The 25,650-nt window shown below is 29.4% G+C and overlaps 2 protein-coding genes across 2 annotated transcripts; one reads left to right on the plus strand and one right to left on the minus strand.

Moving 5' to 3' along the window:
- LOC135922097 (craniofacial development protein 2-like) lies at window positions 1-642 on the plus strand. Its single transcript, XM_065456513.1, has one exon. It carries the CDS (start codon window positions 1-3, stop codon window positions 640-642), a length of 642 nt encoding a protein of 213 aa, XP_065312585.1.
- Window positions 643-3,994: 3,352 nt separating this feature from the next.
- On the minus strand, window positions 3,995-24,724 carry LOC135931801 (vacuolar protein sorting-associated protein 37A-like). Its single transcript, XM_065469096.1, has 11 exons — window positions 24,606-24,724; window positions 24,489-24,563; window positions 24,334-24,448; window positions 24,206-24,294; window positions 23,942-24,158; window positions 21,473-21,570; window positions 18,063-18,193; window positions 5,422-5,480; window positions 4,730-4,892; window positions 4,254-4,303; window positions 3,995-4,190 (listed from the first exon to the last, which is right to left on the minus strand). Exons 1-11 carry the CDS (start codon window positions 24,710-24,712, stop codon window positions 4,137-4,139), a joined length of 1,158 nt encoding a protein of 385 aa, XP_065325168.1. The 5' UTR covers window positions 24,713-24,724; the 3' UTR covers window positions 3,995-4,136.
- Window positions 24,725-25,650: the final 926 nt, after the last annotated feature.

Raw genomic sequence — 25,650 nt, forward strand, 5'->3', positions numbered from 1 at the left:
ATGTTCCTCAGGTTGGAAGAAGTGAAGAGTCTATTAGGGGTGACATCGAGACTGGCAAATGAAGTGGGGATTATCCTGGCTGGTGATCTGAATGGACATGTGGGAGCGAGTAGTGAGGGTTATGGAGGAGTACATGGAGGGTTCAGTTACGGCATGAGAAATTTTAAAGGAGAGAGGATTTTAGATTTTAGTGATGCCATGGATATGATTGTCTGTAATACAATGTTTAAGAAAGAATCAGAGAAGCTGGTGACTTATAAGTCGGGTAGTACCCAAAGTGCAGTGGATTACTTGTTATTATGGAGATGTGATCGATGTATAGTAAAAAATATGAAAGTGATACCGGGAGAGGAATGTATAAATCAGCATCGACTAGTTGTAGGAGATCTCACTCTTAAAGGTGCCAGGGTCACTAAAGGAAAGTTTGTCCCAAGGCTGAAGGTTTGGAAATTGAAGGAGGAGAGTGCTAGACGTCAATTCAATATGGCATTAGCGATTAGGGAGGCGGAGGTGGCACAAGTATCTAGGGTGTATGGCAAGTGGGAAGCCATGAAGAAAGCCTGGGTAATGACAACTGAGGAGGTATGTGGATGGACAAAAAGGCTGCCTAGACATAAGGAGACTTGGTGGTGGAACCCGTAAGTAGCGAAAGCCGTGGATGAGAAACGGAGGTGTTTCAAAGTATGGTATATTCGCAAAGAAAATAGTGATAATGATATTTACAAGATGGTTAAAAAAAATGCTAAGAAATTAATAGCGAAGGCTCAAGAAGAAAAAAGACACGAGTTTGCTAAAGAAATGGAATGCGCTGATGAAATTGGAAATATGGTTCGAATGGCAAAACAGATGTAAAAAAGAGGCAGGATGTGATAGGTGTAAAGTGTTTGAAAAATATGGAAGGAAAAATGGCGATTGATGGTAGTGGTATTAAGAACACCTGGAAGATTTACATGAAAGGACTTTTGAATGAAGAAAATGAATGGGATAATAATATTAGTTGCGCAAAGGTAGAAGGTCCAGGGTGTAAATTTAGCAAGGACGAGATAAAGAGAGCAGTGAAAAAGATGAAGAAAGGGAAGGCATCGGGTTTAACGATGGTGGTATCAGAGATGTTTAAAGGTTCTGATGATTAGGGATTGAATGGTTACTGAATTTAGCTAATCAAATTGTCACAGGAGGTACTATTCCCGAGGACTGGCGAGAAGTATAATTATCCCAGTATACAAGGGGAAAGGTGATCCTTTAGATTGTGGGTCTTACAGAGCTATTAAACTCTTGGAACATGCAATGAAAGTGTTTGAGAGAGTGTTAGAGAAGCTGTTTAGGGAACCAATTAAAATTGATGAAATGCAGTTTGGTTTTACATCGGGAAAAGGCACGACAGATGCAATTTTTGTGGTGAGACAAATTCAGGAGAAGTATCTTGCGAAGGAAAAGAAACTCTATTATGCGTTTGTTGATTTGGAGAAAGCATTTGATAGGGTGCCGCGTGAGATTACTAGATGGGCCTTGAGAAAATCAGGTGTGGAGGAATGGTTGGTTACCGCAGTGATGGCAATGTATGCTGGAGCATAAACAGCAGTACGGACGGATTATGGTGATAGTGACAGCTTTGAAGTGAAGGAAGGACTTCATCAAGGATCCGTGTTGAGTTCATTAATATTTATCTTAGTAATGGATGTGGTGGCTAGAGAAATGCGCGAAGGACTTCCCTGGGAGATATTATATGCAGATGACCTTGTATTAATGGCAAACAAGGGAGAATTGAGGGTAAAGTTAGTAAATGGAAGATGACTATGGAAGCAAAGGGCCTGAAAATGAATGCATCAAAAACAAAGGTGATGATTGGTGGGGAAAATCTAAAGATGGAGGAATCCGGTAAGTGGCCTTGTGTTGTATGTGGGAAAGGAGTTGCTAGAAATTCTATCCAATGCACCAGATGCCAGAAATGGGTACATAAAAAATGTAGCGGGAAAAAAGGCAGTTTGATGTTAGAAAGAATTACCTTTATTTGTAGAACATGCATGAAAGGGACACATAATATTGATAACCTAAAAAATGGTGGTCTGGATATTGGCAATGGGTTAACCCTAGAAAAAGTGGAAAAGTTTTGTTATTTAGGTGATATGCTAAACGCAGATGGTGGTGTAGATTATGCCGTTGTTGCAAGGATCAGAGAAGCTTGGAAGAAGTTCAGAGAGATGTCGTCTATTCTTACAAATAAAAAAGTTTCTCTGAAGTTAAAGGGGAAAGTTTACGTAAGCTGTGTGAGGAGTTGTTTAGTTTATGGCGGTGAAACATGGGCAATGAAAGCGACTCACGAAGCCAAATTAGAAAGAACAGATGAGGATGGTTTGATGGATGTGTGGGGTATCTCTGAGAGAGAGAAAAACTAGCAAGGAATTGCGAGCAAGATTAGGTATAGAAATGATTGGTATGGTATTGCGACGAAATAGACTAAGATGGTTTGGGCATGTGGAACGTATGACAAGAGATGACTGGGTAAAGAGATGCACAATGATGGAAGTAGGAGGATCAAGACCTAGAGGAAGACCCAAGATGACGTGGACAAATGTGATAGCGGCGGATATGAGAAGCATGAATCTTACAAGTATTGATGCTCAGGACCGTCAAAAATGGAAAAGAAAAATCAGAGGGAAAACTGGCCTACCCGGGTAAACCTGGAAATCGCCATAAAACGGAAAAGAAGTGGCGTAGCCAGGATTTATCCAATAACAAAATTTTACAGAGAATTTCATTATAGACACATAAAGATGTTACCTTATAATATATTATTTTTGTATATATTTAATTTTTTTAAGTAACGAGTAGCCCGTTACTTTTTTGAAAAGTCGGTAACGCGCGTTCCTTTTTTGAAAAGGTAACGAGTAACGGTAACGCGTTCCTTTTTTTAGATGTAACGAGTCGGTAACGCGTTTCTTTTTTGTAGTAACGTTTACAGCACTACTAAATATAAGTTATATTTCAGTATAAGGCGGGCAGACAGGTTAAACAAAATTTATAGGTAAATGGGTGAAAAGGCGGGTAAATCTTTTTAAAAATATTAAAGGTAGATGGTCAGGTTAAAAAAAATTTCCAATAAAGAGTAGGCGAGCTTTAAACCTCTAGTACATATATCATATTAAAAAAATACACATGTATAAAATATTTACAAAATAATATATATGGAATAATTATGTTTTGACAATATATTTTCAGTTTTTATCAAGGCATCCCATACCCTACTAAATAAGGTTAATTTATACTACTCTAAATGATTGTTTAATAATTGGAAAAATTATTATGAATAGTTAAATGTTTAATCTCGTCAAAATAGTTGTTAAGCTATATTAAATATTTTATTATATTTAGGAAGTCAATAATTCTATAGCTATTGCTTTTTTCCCTTTAATATATTTGTTTCCAAATATATAATAAAATTATAATGGTAAGATACTAAAATAAAATTGTGCCTATATTTTATAGCTTAGTTTTTGTTTAATTTTAAATGGTCACTAGATTGTAGATTTAGGGCTAACTTATTATTGTGTAAAGAAATGTATCCTCTTTTCCACTATAACAAGATTTGCGATGAATATGTTTATATGGGAGTATTTTAAGCTTTTTTTCCTTTCAGCAATTTTAAATGAATCAAGCGAAAATGTCGATACATGTGAAATCCTAAATATGTTTACCTTTGTCCCATGGAATCAGTAATCTCGTGGTTTGAGCTGTTAGATTCCAGCAGAGCCAGAGGTAAGATCATAAATATAAAAAAAAAGGCCGGCCAATAAATTTCTGATAGTCGAAATATCAAAAGTATCTTGATAGAATTATGAAGATAGTAATGAGCACCAATTCTCCCCCCCCCCCAACGGAGTCATATCTAACGTGCACCAAAACTGAGCAATAAAGATAATAAAAAAGAAATTATGAAGGCTTTTATTATAATTTTTTTATAAAATATAATATTATCACAATTTATTTACTCCAAACATTATTTTATTAGAAAATATAAATAATCAAAAATTAAAAAGGATTATTTTTTTGGTTTGAATTACCTTGATAAATTATTGTTATTTATGATTTTATGTTTATACAAGGTAATTGCTTTGCATTATCGAATCTCCTAGAGATTAGGGGTAAATTTGATGCAATTTTTCTTCTTTAATTCTTCTCAAATGACAAACCTAAGTTATCAATAATTATTTATTTATTTTTATGCCAATAAAATTTAAAACATTTAATGAAACCTTTCTATTTTCCGAAAATTTTTGTATGAATTCATTGACATCTATTTTTCCTATTAAAAGTAAATTAAATAATGGTTTTAGTTATTACAAATTAGAAATGTATGCAACCTTTTTAAAGACACTTCCGATTCTTTTTACCAATCTCAGTGGGTTACATAAGAATGTTTATATAGTGGATAGAATAATATAGACCAAGATTATTAATAAATATATGTGAAGAGCAAACGGGCTTTTCCCCTTTAATATATTGACCTAAACAAAGTCCAGACAAAGGTGGTGGAAAAAGACTTAGAAACTAATTATCTAAATTCGTATCAGATGTTTGAACCTAGTAAGACAAATACTAGCCAATTAGACAGGAAATAAACATATTAAAATCAATGATAATTGGTCAAATTTGGAAATATTAAGCCAGTATTTAAAAAAAACGAATGATTGAATGATCGGGCGGGTCCAAATATATTTCTAAAAAATACCTTCTGTAAATTTATGATATGTTTTCTCGGATTCCTCTTCGGCATGATTAGCAGCTATTTTTAGATTTAAGCATAAGGTGTATGGATCATACTTGTCCGCTATCGATTTGATTTCGTCAATAATGGCATTTAATTCTTCCCGGGTAGAATTTATCGCGTCAATCTTAAAAAAAACCATGTTATTTTAAATAAGTAAAATATCTAGATCAACAAAGAAAAAACTAATCAATAAAATATTAATTAGTTATTATATATACTCCAACTTATTCTAGCTTTTTATATTTTAAATTATTAATTCCATAGAAAATACAAATCGTTTTAAAAATATATTTTCGAATATTTGTCCAGAATACTGAAAATTTTTTAAAAATAAGTTAATATTCCTTGTGGACCTTTTAATTTCTAACTCCATTTCCATTATTTTTTTAAAAAATTAAATGATCCCTTTTTTTGTATGAAACATTAACATTTTTAAATTTTTGAAACGAATAATGATCTTATTATTCATTCCTAAGAATAATTAATATTTGATTCGTCTGAATCTGAACAATCAAATATTCAATTGGTACAGATCCGATTAATATGTTTGCATACCTAACCTATAATTTTAATACGATTCTTATGCCATAATTTCAGTAAACTCGTTATAAAAGCTTTAAAAAAAGGTTTACTGTGAATGAAATATAATATACTTTGCTTAATAAAATCATCTTTTTTTCTTCCATCATAGGTTTTTTGGCCAAATTTTCTCCTTAAAAAGTTTAAAAATAAATAAATTATATTCTATAAATATTAAGATAGATGGCTATAAAAAAATTTAAACAACTAAAGATTACAGATATAACTCTATCACTACAATCATGACACAATTATAGTCAGAGACCTGCATAAACCATCTGCATAGCATGACCAATTTTTTTAAAATTTATATTTATTTTTAATTTTTATAAATATGACGATTTAAATTATTTCGTTCGGCCCGTGTACCCGGGCTTAGGGCTGGACCTGCAGATCTCTGATTATAGTAAAATTCTGAATATTAATTTTAATAATTTCCTAGGTTTGTTTGAATACAGATTAACTTAATATAAACTAAATATATAAATTTTTTAATTATTTTGCTTCCCACCTACTTCAGGAGTAAAAAAATAGGGTTAGAGCAGCTCGATTTAAAAAAGGCTAACCCAATATCTTCACCAAAAAATATCATGCAAGTCGAGATTTTATTATAGATGTCCAAACATTTCTACCACCTATGAATAAAAAATCTATAGGCTTGCGTAATATTTATTGGCTAAAATATTGGGTTAGCTGTTTTTAGAAAATTGAGAACTTGAGTCATTTAACATTAGTTATGGGTTCAAGAATTTTGATAATTGCTTGAAAATATTACCATATTTTAAAAAAAAAATAGTGGAGTAATTCATAGCGCAAACCTATCCCAAAAGCTGGGATTGAATTTCATAAACATATATATATTTTATAAATAGGAATTATTTTATATTATGACTTTTTCGCCTATATTTTTTTGTATTAAGTATGACGGATATCCACTTTATGACTGAAAATAGCATAACTCGAGTCTGATCCAAGCTAAACCTCAATGTAGTGTTGTTAAAACGGCTCGATTTTTAAAAACGACTAACCCAATATTTTGGCCAAAGAATATTACCCAAACCTAGAGATTTTGTTCATATATGGCAGAAGGGTCTGTACAACTATCGAAATCTCGAGATTCGCGCATTATTATTTTGGGTAAAATCTTAATTTAAAGTAGGTTAAATAGACCAGTTTAACACTACCTTAATGTTTAAGGCAAGTATAAGAAACTTTTAAATTCCTTGCCAAAAATATACTTTCACTATAACCTGGTTCATAATCATAAGAGAATTATTTTTTATTGTATTTTATTACTATTAGTATAACAACGATTTATTGAAAATAAATACAATATAGTGTTGTAAACGAACGCGTTCAAAATGAATGCGTTCGTGAACGAAGTTCGTTTTTTTGAAAAAAGGTGATGAACGGCGTTCCTTTTTTTTGACGAACTTTGAACGTGAACGCGTTCCTTTTCTTTGATGAACGCGTTCAATTTTACGTTCGTTCAATTTTAAAAACACTTTTTATTTTTATTTATTTGAAAAATTAATATTAATCCGCATTTTTTAACAAAAAAGTCTTATATTTTTATTTATTTGAAAAATTTATATTTAATCCAATTTTTAAACAAAAAAGTCTTATATTTTTTAATCAGCTGTTTTTACTTTTTCCTTTTTCATATTGCAATTAACGTACTATAGTGCGAAGATAAGATTAAAGTTTATTAATTTGAATATTTTATATTTTAATTTAATAGATTAGCATTTGAATGGATATAAATATTTCATCATCAGATTCTGAAAATCAAAATTCAATATTAGATGAATTAGAATTACCATGGCCCAAATATCAAAAATATTTCACTGTTTTAAAATCAATTCCGAGATATCCTTTTTTTTTGACGTGGAAGAAGAAGGCAGATTGGAGGATGATAACATAGCTCAATTTTTTGAAACAATGGATAAAACATTAAATGTTTTTAATAAATTCCCCCTTTTTGTTTATCAAGTATAACACCGCAATCCCTTCATCTGCCCCTGTTGAGCGAGTTTTTAGTATAGCTAACGCTGTATTAACTGACAAGCGTTCCTTGTTATCAGATGAAAATTTTGAAAAGCAATTATTATTAAAAAATTAATAAGAAAATTTTTTTATAAATTTATTTTTTTATCGCTCTATTATATTGTATTTATAATTATATTATCAAAATAAAACTATTATTTTTTATCATGGCTAATATATTGTGTTGAAAAATATAAGGCATTTATTTATATTAAATTAAATTTAAAAAAAAATTTATCATAAAATTTTGAACGTATGAACGCGTTCATGAACTTGAGCGCGTTCCTTTTTTTGAATTTGAACGTGAACGCGTTCGATTTTTGTCAATGAACACGCGTTCGATTTTTTAAAAAATGTTTACAGCACTAATACAATATGATATATTAATATAATAACAAGGAACAATTTTTTTATTTATAAAAGGAACAATTAATTAGTACAACTAGTAAAAGAATGCTTTATATTTTATAAAATATTTTATGATGTAAACCACAAACACATGGTAATAAGATTGATTCATTTTCTCGTTTAAATTTAACAATGTTAAAGCCGAGTAAAAATAAAGAAAGAAGCTAATATCACGTGAACACATGAATGTTTTAAACGCTGCATCGCAAATAATGTATTTCAAATGATATCGTACAAACTGATCAAATTACCGCTTGATGTTAGGCTTTGTCTTCGCAGGCAATTAAAAAAAGCGCGATGAATACGAGATTTATTTTCGCAGGCATAAAAAATTTATTCCCGCGGTAAATGGTGTCTACTCTCTTTTTCGCCTAATAACGTGATTTTAATTTAAACATATTTTATTTTTTTTAATTTCTACTATTAAACTTTTTATTATGAACAAATATTTAGTAAAATAGATTTTTTTTAGAAATATTAAGAAACTAATAAAGAAAATTATCAAAAGATTTGGAAATGAATACCTTGAATGATGTTATATTTTGTTTTCTTTGCTTAGGAATTTTAGTGGGATTAACCTAAATTAAATGTAATTTTTTACATTCTCTTTGTCATTGATTGCACTCTTTTCTTCATTTAAAACATATTGATAATGACTAGAATTAGATGGCAATAAATTCGGAATTAATTGAAATGACAAATTTATATTAAGAAATTAATAACCTCCTTCAAAGAAAGCATCATCACTATGACTTAAATCTAGATTCGATTTACAAAATGGAGTGATCATTATTGGTCCAAGGAAACAAAGTGCTTCAAAATGAATTCACTTTCTTTTAAATCCAGATTCTTTCTCTTACATATGTCTTTTAAGCTTTTATATTTAAATTTAGCATCTAATACTAATAATTTAAATAATCAGTATCTAATTGTTAATATAACCTAACCTGCCATATTATGATTTATAGATATTTCTTGAAACTCTTTTGCCCTTCTAAATTTATTTTTATGCTTATCACTACTTTATAAGCTTGAGATTGTGTTATATCCTTAAATGAAAAAGATAAAAGAATACTAAGTTTATATATTTGTATAAATAAATAGTAATTTACTCATCTAATTTTTTCAAACTAAAAATCCTACTTAAAGTTACGAATTCGCAAAAATGCAATAAATGAATTTTGGCGAAAAAAAATGCATGAATATTTGCTAAAGACAATCACGTCTGTTTATATTGTTTTTAAATTTTGCGAAAATTAAATGCTCGAATTGCCTGCGAAGACATAGCCTTAGAAACAATTTTAAAAAACGCAAAATGGTTTGCTTTTTTCAATAATTTTTTATTAAGTCCTTTTACACGTGGGTAGAACTCGGGCTTTTTCGCAAGAAAACCGAAAAAACCTTGTTACCCAGATAAGAATGGATAGGGCACTAAAAACCCATTCTTAGTTTTTAAATTATTATATATAAATAAAATATATATAAAATGTAAAATAAATAACTTATCTTTTAAATGGAATATTAGAAATTATTATTTAAATAAAAGGGCAGATGATAATAAAATTTAAAAAACTAATCAAAATTTTGAATTGATTATACTAATAGATAGACAACCTTAATTTAAAAATGGACGAGTTTTTTTTATTAAAAAAGAACGGCAAAAAGCAAACGCTAAATTTGCGTGCACTATAGGATTAAAATATTGTGCGTATAAGGGTTTAAAGACCATGAAGTCCAGCCCGATTAATCAATTTATCAAATTCCTCGCTAAGGTGCAAAATCATTTGTTTTTATAAGTAATAAAATTAATTTTTTCGTCCCCTTTTAAAAATGAAAATTTAACCTGGAGGGTTCGAATATATTTAATTTTCTTATAGGGAAGATTTCTTATTTTTGTGATGAAATTGAATAGAGATTGCAATTTATAATTTTTAAAAAAAGTAAAATAAATTCACTATAATCTTTTGCGAAATAAAAAATATTTTTATAAGTTAACGAAGAAATGTACTAGAAAAGCATTTGTAGTTGCCTAATTCATGTTTAATGTGTAATTAAAATATGTGCTTATATCGGTTTAAACAGTAAGGGCTTTTCTAGCATACATATTCTTCCTTAATTATGGGATAAATAATCGATATTTTCGTTTTTACATATATAAAAAGTAAAAAAATAAGTTATAATCTGATTTGGGAACCTTAAAAAAAACAAACTCATATCTGTCATAAATAGAATTAATGAGTGGGACCTAAATGTCACTTTATTCTAAAAAATGGTACTATATGACTAAGAAATGCCATTTGATTGAAAAAATATTTAATCTTTAAATGGCAATCGAAAGTCTCTATAAAATCAAATAACGTGGTTCAATACTTACAAGATAAAATATAAGAGTATTATTAGGGATGCAAAAAATATAAATATAAATAAAACAAAAAGGTTTTTTTTTCTTATTCCATAAAAAATGTGGAAAAAACATAGCTTTAAATATCATTTTTAAATAGAGGTGGGCGCGGGCCGTGAAATTACGCATGACCCATCGTGTCACGGTGGGTCACGGCGTGAGTGTGAATAAATTTTAAATTCCAAGGCATGACGGGTTCCCAAAATTTTTCCCGGGCGTGAACATAAATTTCCCGTGAATCACGGAAATTTTAATTTTTATAATTGTTTTTTATAAATATAAATTTGCAATTTTATATTTATATTATATATTTTCTTATTTAATTTATTTCTTTTGGCCTAATGGGTAAGATGTAGGCTTGGAAACACGAGTATGAACAAGGACGCTGGTTCAATCCTGGTAAGAACCATAAAAACTTTCAAGTTTTTCTTCGATGACTGATGTGTAAAGACATATGGTATGATGAATTTCGGAGCTTAGAGATGACACCCCGGTCACCGACAGACCTGGACAGCCGGGTGCTAAGGATACCTGTCCAATAAACAAATGAAGGACACAAATGAAAATATGAATATGAAAGCTAGGGCGTTCCCTCCATGCGACGCGCAGGGTGTAGACCTCCATCCTGTGAAAAATAAAGTAAAGGTCAAAGCAAAGAAGACAAGACTGGCAAGTTTGAATATTGGGACGCTTAAAGGTAAGACGAGAGAATTGGCATCAATGTTGAACAAGAGAAAAGTTGATATAGCGTGTATACAAGAGACGAAATGGAAAGGACAGAAAACTTTGATGATTGGAGATGGGTATAAATTGTACTATAATGGACTTGTTAGCAATAGGAATGGTGTCGGCATCATCCTCAGCCAAGACCTAACCTCTTCAGTAGTAGAAGTCAACAGGATCTCTGATAGACTAATGAAGATAAAACTCTGCATTGGTCAATCAATACTACACATCCTATCAGTATATGCTCCTCAAACGGGTTGCAAGGAAGAAGAGAAAGATGACTTTAGAGCTATCCTTGATGAAGCTGTAATGGAAATCCCTAAGGATGACCTAGTCATAATTGGTGGTGACTTAAATGCGCATGTGGGGAAAGCAAGAGATAGCTACAAAAGGCATCATGGTGGTTTTGGATAAGGAGAAAGAAATGATGAAGGAGAGCACGTACTGAAATTTGCGCAAGCCTTCGACCTTGCCTTAACCAACACCTACTATAGGAAAAAAGACAGTCATTTAATAACATATGAAAGTGGTACTAGGAAAACACAGATAGATTACATGCTAATCTCTCGCAGAAGATTAAAAGATGTAATAGACTGCAAAGTCATCCCAGGAGAAGATATCGCCGCACAACACAAGCTACTAATCATGGATTTACAAATCTCAAATAAATCCACTCAAAATAAGATAAAACTGGAACCATGCATCAAATGGGGCAAATTAAAAACAATGACAGATGCCTTTGCAATCAATGCAAACATTGAAACAATAAATTGCTCACAAGTCAGTGAAAAAATCTGGACAGACCTTTCATCCAGATTAATAGACACTGCAAAATCGACGCTAGGCTTGACAAGAGGAGGCAACAAATCACACAAAGAACTATGGTGGTGGAATCAAGAGGTACAAACCACTATACAGGAGAAAAAAGCCCTTTATAAAATATGGTACAAATCCAAAAATGCAGATGACAAGTCAAGATACAAAAAATCCAAGAGATTAGCTACAAAGGCGGTGGCTAGGGCCAAATCTATGGCATACGATGACATGTACGAAGATCTACATACCAAAGAAGGGCAAAATAAAATATACAGATTAGCCAAACAGCGAGAAAAGAACTCTAGGGGTATAAACGGAGCTCCGAAAGTAATCAAAAATAAAGATGGGAAATTGATAATAAAGGAAAAAGAAATAATGAATAGATGGAAAGAATATTTTCAGGAGCTTCTCAACTTTAATTCCCACATATTGCATCTCGATAAACACTCCCCTTGTCAAAACCTTGTACAACCTATAACGGAACAAGAAATAATCACATGCCTCAAGCATATGAAAAACAACAAAGCTAGGGGTCCAGACGATATTCCAATAGAAAGCCTTAAAGCACTATGAGATGATGGAATACATCTCCTCACAAATCTGTACAATAAAATACTTGGAAATGAAGAGGTTCCCCAAAAATGGAGGAAGAGCTATCTAGTTCCTATCTTCAAAAATAAAGGGGATCCACACAATTGTCAAAATTACAGGGGCATAAAACTAATGTCACACTGTCTAAAACTATACGAAAAAATAATAGAAAAAAGATTAAGAGATATAATCGAAATAGGAGAGACACAGTTTGGCTTTATGCCTGGAAGATCAACAACCGATGCTATCCATGCAATTAGGCAAATGAGTGAAAAATACAGAGAAAAGAACAAAAAGCTACACATGGTCTTTCTCGATCTAGAAAAGGCCTTCGATAGAATCCCAAGAAAACTTCTCTGGTGGGCGCTACGCCACAAAAAAGTTCCCGAAAAATATATAAGAATAATACAGGATATGTATATGGGACATACAACAATGGTCCGTAGCACAACAGGTACTTCAGCAGGCTTCACAATAGCCGAAGGAGTTCATCAAGGGTCGGCTCTCAGCCCACTTCTCTTCATTACAGTAATAGATGTATTAGCACAGTCTATACCTCAAACAGTCCCGTGGAATATGATATTTGCAGATGATATTGTGATACTTGCCGAGATGATATGAAAGAAAGATTAGTGAGTTGGATAAATATTCTAGAAAAGCACGGACTAAAAGTAAATTAGGAGGAACAGAGAGTATTGATATAAATGAATGGCAGATATCGGCAATTGAAAGCTGCAAATATTTGGGCTCCACTATACAAACAAATGGCACAATAGAAAAAGATATAAAGAGTAAAATTAATCAAGTGGGGTTAAAGTGGAGATCTTTATCTGGAGTGCTATTTGACAAAAGAATCCCACACAAATTAAAGGGAAAAATTTACAGTTCCATAGTACAACCAACTATTCTATATAGTTCGGAAACATGGCCAACCAAAGAATCAGACGAGAGAAGTCTACAAACTATGGAGATGAGAATGCTGAGGATGATTGCTGGGGTAACAAGAAAGGATAAGGTGCGCAGTACAAGAATACTAAATAGTTTAAAGGTAGTGCCCATTAAGACTAAGTTAATGGTAAACAGACTTAGGTGGTATGGGCACACAATGAGAAGGCCTATGAACTACATAGGAAATAAAGTTGAAAGTTTGGAAGTGATGGGCAAACGTAAAAGAGGAAGGCCAAAACTTCAATGGGGCCATAAAGTTAGAGCCAATATAAAGAAGTATAAAATAGATAAAAGAGATTGTATGAATAACATAAAGTGGAGAGAGATGTTGAAGGAGCTTACCACCAGAAAAGGTGAAAGCTAAAGAGAAAAAAAAAATCTTCCGCATTTTATAAACAACATCGGTAACATTTCGTTAGTTCTATTTCCTTTTTATGTTTAGGTGTTTTTTATCGCGAGACTTTATGCTAAATTTTGCTTAAATTTTTTACAGAAAAGTCAGTTATATTTTATTTGTAAAGATCTTTAATCTTTAAATGCATCAGAAAGTGAAGGATTTTAAAAATCTATGCCAAAAGATAAATGTTGGTGTTACTATGGATAACAAAATATAAAAGTTGTGTACCGAAAAACTCTCATGAATACTATAGGTCCAAAAATATACCATGAAATAAAATTTAAGATTAAAAGCATGATCAATAATAATTACTTTTCCATAATCACTGATATTTGGACGGATGACTATAAAAATATAAGTTTTTTAACCATTACATTACATATTATTATCATTAAGGATTTCAAATTAAAAAATTTGTTTTGGCCACAAGGACAATGGATGAAAAAAAAGTCAATATTAAAAGTGTAGTCAATTCAATTTTAGGAGAATATACAGAAGTGGAAAATTACTTAAATAAATGTATAGTTGTGAGTGATAACGGATCAAATCTTATAAGTGCATTCAAAGGACGAGCTAGCATATATATATGCCATATACTAAATAATATTATGCATTATATTTTTAATTGTTTAACTGAAATAGCCTTAAATATAAATGGTGTAAAAAAATAGTACAATATTTCAAACACTCTACAGCTAATCAAACTAAGCCACACCCTTAAACAAGATTTAATAAAGAGAATAACGAGATGGAACTCTGTATATATCATGATATAGAGTTTTAAAATCATATTCTGAAATACAGGTGTACTTGTTTAGCAAGCAAGAATTAAATAGATTAGCCACAATTGATATCAGCATCATACGCGAGTTAGATAAATTTTTATCAATATTTAAAGAATGCTCAGATAATCTGAGAGCAGATTCTCGATGAAGTTTGTCTATGGAAACAAAAATTAGTAAAATTTTGTTAACCTTCTGAACGTGATACAATAATAATCAAAACCTTAAAATACAGAACAAGATTTCTTTTAAAAAATTATTATGCAGCCACTACATAAGGTAGGCTTAATTCTAGATCCGAATTTCAAAAGACTTAAGTTTTTAATAAAAGAAGAAAAGGATGATATATATAAAACCATCTTAAAAATGCCAAATGATATAAAATTAGATGATATGCATAAGTCGATGCCAACTATCATTTATAACTTTCCTAACTTATCCTAAACTCATAAAAAACCTTATATTATAAATGATCAATACCAACTATCATTTATAACTTTCCTAATTCATCCTACACTCATAAAAGACCGTATATTCTAAATGAAAAATTTAGAGAATTTCTAGATGATTCTGATGAAGCATCAACATCACCGATGAAAGCTGTGAGGATGAACTTAAAAGATTCATATAATTTATATAACAAGACAATATTTTGAAGTTTTGGAAGCAGGAATATTCATTTCCTTTTTTGAGAATATCGAGTAAAATTTTGTCAGCTGCAAGTTCGGTTTCTAGTGAAAGGTTATTTTCTGTAGCAAATCTCTTATTAGAGAAAAGACGTACACAATTGAAATAAAAAAATATGGACAGTCTTCTTTTTCTTAATAATTTCGATTTATAAATTGTATTTATTTTTTGTTTAGAGAAATAAATAGAATGAATTCAAAAAAGTGTAAAATTATAGCAATAGTTTTGAAAAATTTAAAAACACCGTGAATTTTCGGGCGTGAATCAAAATATTGCTTTTCGTGAGCGGGCGAGTCCGGTCGAAAATTTTTTTTATTGCCACCGTGAGCGGGCGAGCCGTGAATGAAAAATTAAGCCCGCGCCCACCTCTATTTTTAAGAATGGTAAAAAAAAAATTTTTCAAAATATATCTCAAAAAAAATAATGGTATATTAGATTAACACAAATGAAAAAATGAGCAAATTTATAAAATAACCGTGAAAATGAAAAGATGTTGTTAAATGTATCATATTGCTATTATATAAACTAAAAATTTTTTTATCATAGAATCTTTTGATTATATTTCGAAACAAATCCGATTTTTTCAAATAACTCATATTCGAATTAGACCTTCCAGGCAATCGAGTGTAATCGTAGAAATAGTCGTTTTCTTCTACTTTTTTCTTATAGCTAATCAGTAAAAATGGATCATTTTCAGGAACTATTCGAAAACACATCATACGAAAAAGTGCATTTTTGCTTATGCCCCTGCTATAAGTCTCGAAATTATATTAGATTGGGGATCAACTTTCGATTCCGCTATCTACAAAGTTAATATATCTTATTGGCAACGTTATTTTTTCAACTTTAAATCATTTTTTGAGAGCGTTTTTTTAAATTTTACCGGAAATGTATTCCAACATGTTTGGAATGCCTACAATATCAGGCAATTTTGGTTTATTTTTAAATCAACGTGATTTTTTTAAAAGAAATCAATGATTTAAATCAAAATTTAAAATGGTGAAAGAAAGTAGCAAAAACGCAGTTGCTTTTACTTTTATTGTCCCTGAACCTCAATCTGGACTTAGATAAGCAAAGTCTAAATTAAATAACCAAATTGCACTAGTAATCACAACTTGTTAGAGAAAAAAGTTTACTCTCAATTTCAATTTTTGATATAGTTTTACCGGAAATGTATTCCAACATGTTTGGAATGCCTACAATATCAGGCAATTTTGGTTTATTTTTAAATCAACGTGATTTTTTTAAAAGAAATCAATGATTTAAATCAAAATTTAAAATGGTGAAAGAAAGTAGCAAAAACGCAGTTGCTTTTACTTTTATTGTCCCTGAACCTCAATCTGGACTTAGATAAGCAAAGTCTAAATTAAATAACCAAATTGCACTAGTAATCACAACTTGTTAGAGAAAAAAGTTTACTCTCAATTTCAATTTTTGATATAGTAGAAAAATAATTACTGGTCTTAATGGCAATAGTGAAAAATTATTTAATATTCTAAATACAAAACGAAGCTAATATTAAAAATCTACCCACATTTAGATTTTTTAAATTTCCTTATAATAAAAAAATAAAATTAGTTTGTAAAATTAAGAAAAAACATAATAAAATCACAAGTATATCTACATCAATAACTTATTAGTTATTAGAATTTAATTTTTCCCTCTGCCGATTCCTAAGCTTCGAGTGAACAACTCCAAACGATTTGAATGCTCTTTCAACTGAAGCGAAGGATGAAGATGTATTAAATAGTTGCTTTATTATTTTTAGAATATTTACATCCTTCATCCTTTGGTCACCCACTGGGTCTACTTTATTTACTCCGAAAATATAATTTTAGTAAATGGCTTTTCTGTATTCCATTTCATTGGTTGTTAGATTTGAACGATATTTCAGGTTTAAAAGATTGGGTAAGAAATGTGCAAGAGTTACAGCTTGATGGTATCGTTTAACGAAGGATGAAAGTTGATTACTACTTATATTTTTTATTAGCATGTATGGTGGTGAAAAACATTTGCAAATTCTTCCAACTATTAAGAGTTTTAAATGAGTTAATTGTTATTCAGTTGAATCAATTATTAATTGTTGATAAGAAATGTGTTGCCCAGTAACATGATAATATTAATTTAATTAAAATAATCCATAACAGCTAATTTTAGTTTGAAATTTGGCATTTTTACTTGAATCAGAATATTCTACAATAAATTCATTTTAGCAAACAATTGATAGCTAATTTTTTAAAAAATAACTGTATTTTATATATCATCGGCTCTTTATTTGAAAAAATATCAAATTACAACATATCATTATTTAATTTTTCAACAATTTCTGACTTCTTCCTTTGAGCATTAGTCCTTTACTTGCAAGATAATATTAAACTGAAAAAAACGATAATTAAATTATTTTTATTTGATTTAAATCCACGATTTTTGTCAACCCTATAATAGTTTATCCATATATTTTTTATATAAATGACTCAAGGGTTAATAGCAAAATTGTCTATAATTCATAAGAGAGGTATTATTAACAAGCTGGAATACATTTCCAGTAAAGGCAGTTTTAAATTTTTAAAGCACTCAAGAAATGTTTAAAGTTGAAAACATAACACATTGCGGCCAATATATATAAAATGAGAGCAAAATATAGATGTGACTTAAAAATATTTTAACAAAATGAGCGAGTTAAAAGTAAGTGTGTAAATAAAACATTTCTAATGATTATTAAGATGCTTGTGATATTGATAATTTGCAATAATTATTGGCTAGGATTATATTTTCCTCAAGGATTGTAGTGGTAATAAATATTTTTACAAAAAATACGTTTATTTGTTCTCCCTAAAAAAAAGCGTTTTTTTCATCCTTAAAGCTAAAGATTTTAATATTATATACTTTTGTTTTAAAAAAAAAACGATATACTAGCTTGTTTTTCAATGTTCCTAAGCAATTCTTCTCTATCTCTCGTGAGCTTCCCGATTTGCGGTAATTTACTGATGATCTGTTCTATCAATTTGCCTTCATTCTCATTGAGATCGTTAAGGTCCTCAACACTTAAATAAATAAATTATCATTACTTTATTGCCAAATTATTTAATATTTATTTATAAAATATTAAATTATCGTAATTCCCTAATAATTATCAACATAAACATAAGAAAAAGAATCATTAAATTAATTTATAATGACAGAGGCCTGTAGTAGGCCCTGCCCAAAATTGACTGAATTTCTGAGAAATATGACTGAGCTTAAAAAAAAATTAAAATATCACAAAACTCAGGTTGGACTTATTTTTTAAATAAAATTTTAATTAAATCAACCAAAAATGACGATTTTTTTGACAACCATATTTGAAAAACGAAGAAAGCTTCGTAATGTTTATGGTTAAAATAGGTTGTAAATTAAAACCAAATCAAAATTTTGGAGCTCTAGTTTAATTAGTAAGGAGGTATTAGCTTTCAAAATACAGAGGGGAAAAAAAAGTTGAAAAAATAAGAAATAATATATGACATTTTTTTTCCTGAAATCATTCTTTGGAAAATACATTTTTTCTAAAAAAATATCTTAAGTGGAAGTATTTTTCCTAAAAGATTTTTGAACAAACTTCACCTTACAATGCTAAAATTCAGTAGTGTTGGTATATTACCTTTTTATTCTATATCATTATGATCATTTAGATATTTAAACCTATTTTTTATTTTTAGCAATCTTAATTCTTGTTAAATTAGAGTAGTATTTTTTTTAAAGTATATGTAAATAATAACATATAAAAAAAATTATTTTGGGTTTTTAAAATGAAAATATGCTCTAATTCAATTAATAATAAATGGGAAAACAATTTAAAAAAGATAAAAAACACAAGCAATTAATAATATTCACTATATGGAATCCGTAAATATATCATCAACTAAACCTCCTGAGAAAATATTTAAAATTCAGTAGAGAAAATCCTAATCCAGCAATGTTTTAAATATGAACCAGAGTTGTTGAAAAATACTTTTCAAATGGTTCAAGATACATATGCTATTTTTATTTACTTCTATATACAAATATATAATTAAAATAATTGTTAGATTTTAATAATTCATATATAAAAATGAAAAGAAAACAACTAGAATATAAGGCTGCTGCTATATTCATGGTACTTTCATAACTGAAATTTAAAATTATAGTTTTTTCCCCTATATTCATTATGTTTTTTAAAAAATGTATTCGATCGATATTGTGTATTGTTTACATTTTTACATATTAATTAATTATATTTCTGTATTAACAATAATAAAATATAACTATATTAATTAAATGATAATATTTTAATAATAAAACATTTTCAAAAGTTTTAGCACTGAGGAACCTCCGTTTATATGTAAGGATAATTTTAGCCATTAAAAACTCTTTCTATCGAAACACTTGACTACAGAGTGGTTGTTATATTTAACGAACAACTTTATATTATAATACTTAAATATATTAAAATCCCGATATGCATAAAAAAATTATTTAAAATTTAATGTCTCAAGATATATTATAATACTTAAATATATTAAAATCCCGATATGCATAAAAAAATTATTTAAAATTTAATGTCTCAAGATATATATCATCTAAGGGTATCCCAAAAAATCGAATATTAAATTATTTTATTTCTTTTCACAGATTGCCTAGAAGTATTGATATTGAATAAAATATATGTCTGGTTTGTTATTCTAATGAAATAAAATGGGATATTTTATTAATAATTTAATTTAAATATGTTATTATTTTTAATAAAATAAACGTAAAATAAAATTATATCAAAATATATATAAACAGATACCTCTAAAATAGTATTTAGTAGGGCTGTGTCGATCCACATATTTTTCACCGATCCGATCCGATATTGGTTCAAACCCGATCCGATATTTATATTGATTTTTCACCCCCCCCCCCCCCACCGAACCAAATGTAATTAAGAGATCAATATTTTTTATGCAAAAATCGAATTCTGCATTTAATTTAATTTTTTTATTTCTATAATAATTTTAAAAAATTTACGGATATTGGTAGTAGAATTTTTCATTATTCTTCCCCGTGAAATTAGAATTCTGCAGATAACACATTTTGCAAAATTATCTTTATCTTTTATAAATATTTCCATATTCAGATACCATATTTAAAAAAAATTCTTTTATTTAAAATATAAATAATAAAATTAGCGTTATTATTGAAAAAGATTTAAAATAAATAAAACTTGGGTGTTCCTTTCTATTTTTATAAAAAACTTTTAAAATACTATAAATCTATTTTAAAAAATAAATAAAATTTAAGGGATTTTGTGCATTTGCATTGTTTAAAAAAAAATTATTAAAAAAAATTATTAATGTAAAATAAATATACATAAAATAACAAAAAAAAAGTAAAAGATCGGATCGGGTTTTTACAGGTATCGACCCGATCCAACATTTTTGGAAAACGCTAAATATCGGTGCCGATTCGATATTTAATATCGGCACAGCCCTTGTATCTAGATTCTAATACTTTTTATAAAAGTGTATCTTGGTATAGATATCACATTTTTATATCTAGATACTTCAACTCTGGAATATATGTGTCATTTCTCTAACCCTTGTTCACCCTTATTCATGAATTTAGCAGACACAGTATGGTTAACCATTAAACAGATAAACGCAATGGTAAGCCGAATGAACATATAATTTCTTCCATAGGGAAATTTGCATTATATTCACAAAGTGTAGAGAATATATGTATTCTCAAAATTATAAAAAAATAAAATTCAATTTAAAAACATTTCTTCTCTCCCCCACTAAATTACCTAAATATTAAGGTAACAAACATGCCTGATAGATTTTTAGCATCATAAAGTATAGAATTCTCAAAATAAAAATAATTGCACTTGTGCAAATATGCTAACATTTAAGATTCTTTAAATTGTATTTTGTGAAGGATAATTATAGGGGCTATAAAATAATATTTGTAATTATTTTAAAATTTGAGATATGTTAAATCAAGATAACGCATCTGGCCTGGACATTGAAGGCCCATAACTCTGGGTCTAAGTGAGCTTTAAACATTTGATTTAGGTAAATTTGGAACCTATATAACAAATAAAGAAATTCGTTTGTTTACAAAAATGGGGAACCCTAATTCATCAATTCCCTTTTTGAAACAATTTACAATTGAAAAAATGTTAAATAAAATTAAAATTACAGGCCTGCCATAAAGTAGTCAAAAATCTAAGCTGGATGTTTAAAATATCCGGGCCAGGCCAGAAATGGGCTGGTCCTAAAATTTTAACCTAGACAAGTCTTTGCTCTATTATATAAAACACAAACCTCATATCATTCAGTAAAGAGTATTCGTGTGGGATTTCAGGCATTAAATATGTTTTGGCAATAGTATTTTCGATTGGCTGTAAAAGTATGTTTGGACCCTTATTTATTTTTTTAAAAATTATCATACAATTCTTTAAATTTATCACTTATTATTAAATTGGAAAAATTTGCCAGATATATTTTAAATAAAAATACTACTAATAGTAGAGGCCTATAGGATGGGAAAATTAATCTAAAATTCAATGAATAACTTCATCTTATATAAGCTTTTACAATTCATATAGTTAAAAAGTTTTGAGAGAATTGCTTAAAGAGTTTTATTACTTTATCAAATAAACAATTTATTATGTAAAATATAATACAGCATTATTTAAACTCTTTCACATCTTTGAGGGTCAATGGTAAACCGATCACCCAGTAAGTTCCTGCACCGCTAACCTTGAATATAAAGATAAGTCACGGTAATGTCCTCTAGTTGTCATAATAAAAATGCATTCTTTGTTTTGATTATGGATGTAACGTATTATACCACCGAAGTTTATATCAAATATATCCTTTATGTCGTATTTGGTAGAGTATCTTATTACGATTAAGTATCTTTACAATTAGTTTAATTAAAAAAAATATATTAAAAGTTTAACATGAACGTAAGCCTACTTATATAACATGATAGGTAGGTCTGCAGCCATACAATTTTTTTGAACGAATCGGTATTTTATTTATGATTTGTTTTGATCAACACTGCCACATATGGTTATCATATTAGTGTTGTTAAACAGCTCGTTTTGAGCCGATTTTTAAAAACGGCTAACTCAGTTTTTTTATCCAGAAAAATATTACGCAAGCCTGAAAATTTTGCTTATAGAAGGAGCAAAGGTCTAGACATATATTATTGAAATTTTGAGGCTTAGTCAATATTTTTCTGGCGAAAATATTGAGTTAGCCGTTTTTAAAAATCGGTTCAAAACGAGCCGTTTATATTTAATAAATGGTCGTTTTTCAGAGAGCTTCTTAAGTAGTGTTGTTAAAAAGCCTGTTTAAGTCGATATTTAAAAACGGCCCAATTAAGATAAAATAATATTATGTAATCCTCAAGATTTAGCAAATAGATGTCCAAATTTTTCTGCCAGCTATGAGCAAAATCTCCAGGCTTACATAATATTATTTTGGTTGTAACCTTAATCGTTTTAAAAATTGACTCAAACGGGCTTTTTAACAAGATTATTCCTAGTCCTAATAAGTCAGTGAATCGTCAATCTGATGTTCTGGATTTATATCTAACAAAGACCATATTTTTTTCTGAAACTAAATGTGGTTCCATGCGAATAGTAGGTCAGAGGCAACCATGAGATTATATCATTTTTTGTTAACAACATTTCCTCTTTTATTAAATCAGTTTCACTACAATCAATCATTGCTCAACTTGGTTTCATACATAAGTAAAACTTACGTTCATATTAAACTTTTAATATATTTTTTAAAATTAAACTAATTGTAAAGAGGGCCTTCAATCTTTTGAACTTTTTTTAGAAACTTCAATGAAAGGTTCAGTTTTCCCATGCAAGTGGATTCTACAAATGCAAATAATAGAATATCAAGACCAAAAACATATTAATCAAACTTGAATATTAAAATTGAACATCTTATTTCACCAGAAGTTAAATTATATATTAAATGTTGTTCTTTTAGGATAAATCAAAATTTATTTGATATAAACATCAAATCTCCTCAATATCGATAGTAATCATTTAAGACTTACATGAAGAAATTTAAACCTAAAATTAGTCACCTCCCACTTTTAAAATTAAATTTGAAGTTCTCGAGTATAGGCTTTTGTTTTGCCCAACTCTTCTTTTCTTACCCTATAAACATTTAAATAACAATTCTTGAACTGTTGTGCATATAAGTAGATGTGGTTTGCCCATAAATGTGTAAAGGGCTCTCTAATTTTTCATCCAACTTAATTTAATCCAGTTAGATGGAAATGAGTAATACTTAGTATCACGGTGTTGAACCTTCAACGATAGAGGGAATAGCACTATAAATCACGTATCACGTAATTGGAAGGATATTTATTCATAGTAAGATACCCAACCAATAATGTCATATAGGATATAACTGATAAAAACTTAGGTGGCATAATACGTTAAAAACAAAAAATGCATTTTTATTACAACTTAGAGGACATGACAATGGCTTATCATTATATTCAAGGTAAACAGTGCTGGAATGCACAGGGTGATTGGTTTACCATCATCGCTCCGACATATTATATTTTACATAATAAATTGTATAAATGATAAAGAATAAAATTATAAAAGCAATTTCTCAAAAATTTGTATGGTGGCAACAGTGGGGTGATATATAGTAGGTTGAAGGGAACCATGTGATAAAATCATTTTTTAATCTAACAACTATTATCTTACAAAATTATTTAAAAAATAATCTTAACATAAAATCTTTTATTACTTCATTAAAGGTTGGCTGGAATGGGACATTGGGATAGCTAGATATGTTAAAATTTGCATAATATGGAGAAAGGGATAAGTTTTGATCTTGGTTATATGTATATTTTTGACTATCCCAACTTTGCTCATTTTTTAAATCTGGATAGTAGCCAAAACCTTTATTATAGGGGCTCAATGAATAAGGTAAATTATCTTTTGTTATATTTGAAGCACAAGTCCTTAAAAATTTGTTAGTTATAATATTATTATTATAACAATATAAAACCTTGGTGGCAGAAGAGGAATAGGAGGATTTTTGTTAAATTCATTGCTAATTTCTTTTAAAATCATACATATATCAGTAGATGGAGTATACTAAAAAAATATAACAATATTTTGGTTATTAAACAATACCTTGAGAAGGCTAGGTGATCCAATAATAACAAGTTCATCATTAACCCAATTATGTTTGATGGGAGGTTGAACTTTGATAATAGGCTTTTCAGATGGGTATTCATTAGGAAAATTGCTAAAACATGTATGGTACTCATAGGAATAAATTATATTACATATTAAGTTTAAATTCGATATTAGAATTTAGAAACGCAAGAGCATATTCCTGTTCTTTTACATTTTCGATTATCCTATAAAATAGATTTTTAAAGCGATAAAAGACTTATTTATACTCCGGGAATAAATTTTTTAGTGATTCGATTTGTTTGAGTTTTTGGTAATGAATAATAGAACTCGTAGGCCTCGATGCACCAAATAACCAATTCACTGGCCAATTCATGTAAAAACTTAATTTGTTAGAATATAAAATGAGCAGTATTATAACTTGACATGACATCTCAGTAGGCAAAATGAAAGTTATAATATGTATGTAAGGCAGCATACATTACAGCATACTATTAATGAGTCCATAATAGATAAGCGTGACTTTTGCTTGTTATTTCCCCCCCCCCTCCAAATTTGCCAAGAGGAATGGGGTTTTCAACCATACTAAATCTTATAATTTATTTCGTATCAGGTCAATTCAGCGAAACTTTATCGCGGATGTCATTTAACGCGAAGAAATTTTATAGCGAAAGTAATATCGAGAAACCAATTCCGCGAATTTTTTTCCGCGAAACACTTATAGCGAAGACAATATCGCGAACTTATTATCGCGAATTTATTTCCGCAAGACCTTAACCGCGAATACTAGCGAATACATTCTAGGGAAGCTTTGATCGCGAACTCGTTATAGCGAATTTATTTCCGCGAAACCCTAACCGCGAATACTTTATAGCGAATACATTTTGGCGAAACTTTGATCGCGAACTTATTATCGCGAATTTATTTCAGCGAAACCTAAACCGTGAATACTTTAGAGCGAGTACATTTTAGCGAAACTTTGATCGCGAACTCGTTATAGTGAAACTTTAATCGCGAACCATTTATAGCGAATTTTTTACCGCGAATGTATTTGCGCGAATTATAGCGAGCGCATGAATGCGAAAATTGCGAATTCATTTTAAGTGAAATTGATATAATTAATATCAATTTACCAACCGAAGTTTCTTAAATCATAAACGCGAATGTTTGAAGAATATTTTATTACATATTGTTTTTAATAAGCTTGTAACCTCTATCTGATGTGACAAATATATTAGTCTTTCTGGTCTCACTCACTCATGGTTGTAAGTATGGAGGAGACATTTTGGGTTAAGTTTTTACCAGAATAAGTTA

Source organism: Gordionus sp. m RMFG-2023, chromosome 1, assembly GCF_954871325.1.
Source record: "Gordionus sp. m RMFG-2023 chromosome 1, tfGorSpeb1-WG-v2, whole genome shotgun sequence".
Lineage (NCBI taxonomy): Eukaryota > Metazoa > Nematomorpha > Gordioida > Chordodea > Parachordodidae > Gordionus > Gordionus sp. m RMFG-2023.

Excerpts from the sequence above, each read along its gene's own strand:
- LOC135931801 (XM_065469096.1), bottom strand. The coding sequence starts at position 24,712 with ATGAATTGGCCAGTGAATTGGTTATTTGGTGCATCGAGGCCTACGAGT. Across the intron at positions 24,295-24,333 it reads GATCACCTAGCCTTCTCAAG|TATACTCCATCTACTGATAT; the intron begins GTATTGTTTAAT and ends ATATTTTTTTAG. Across the intron at positions 21,571-23,941 it reads TCCAGCCAACCTTTAATGAA|GGTCCAAACATACTTTTACA; the intron begins GTAATAAAAGAT and ends AAAATAAATAAG.
- LOC135922097 (XM_065456513.1), top strand. The coding sequence starts at position 1 with ATGTTCCTCAGGTTGGAAGAAGTGAAGAGTCTATTAGGGGTGACATCG.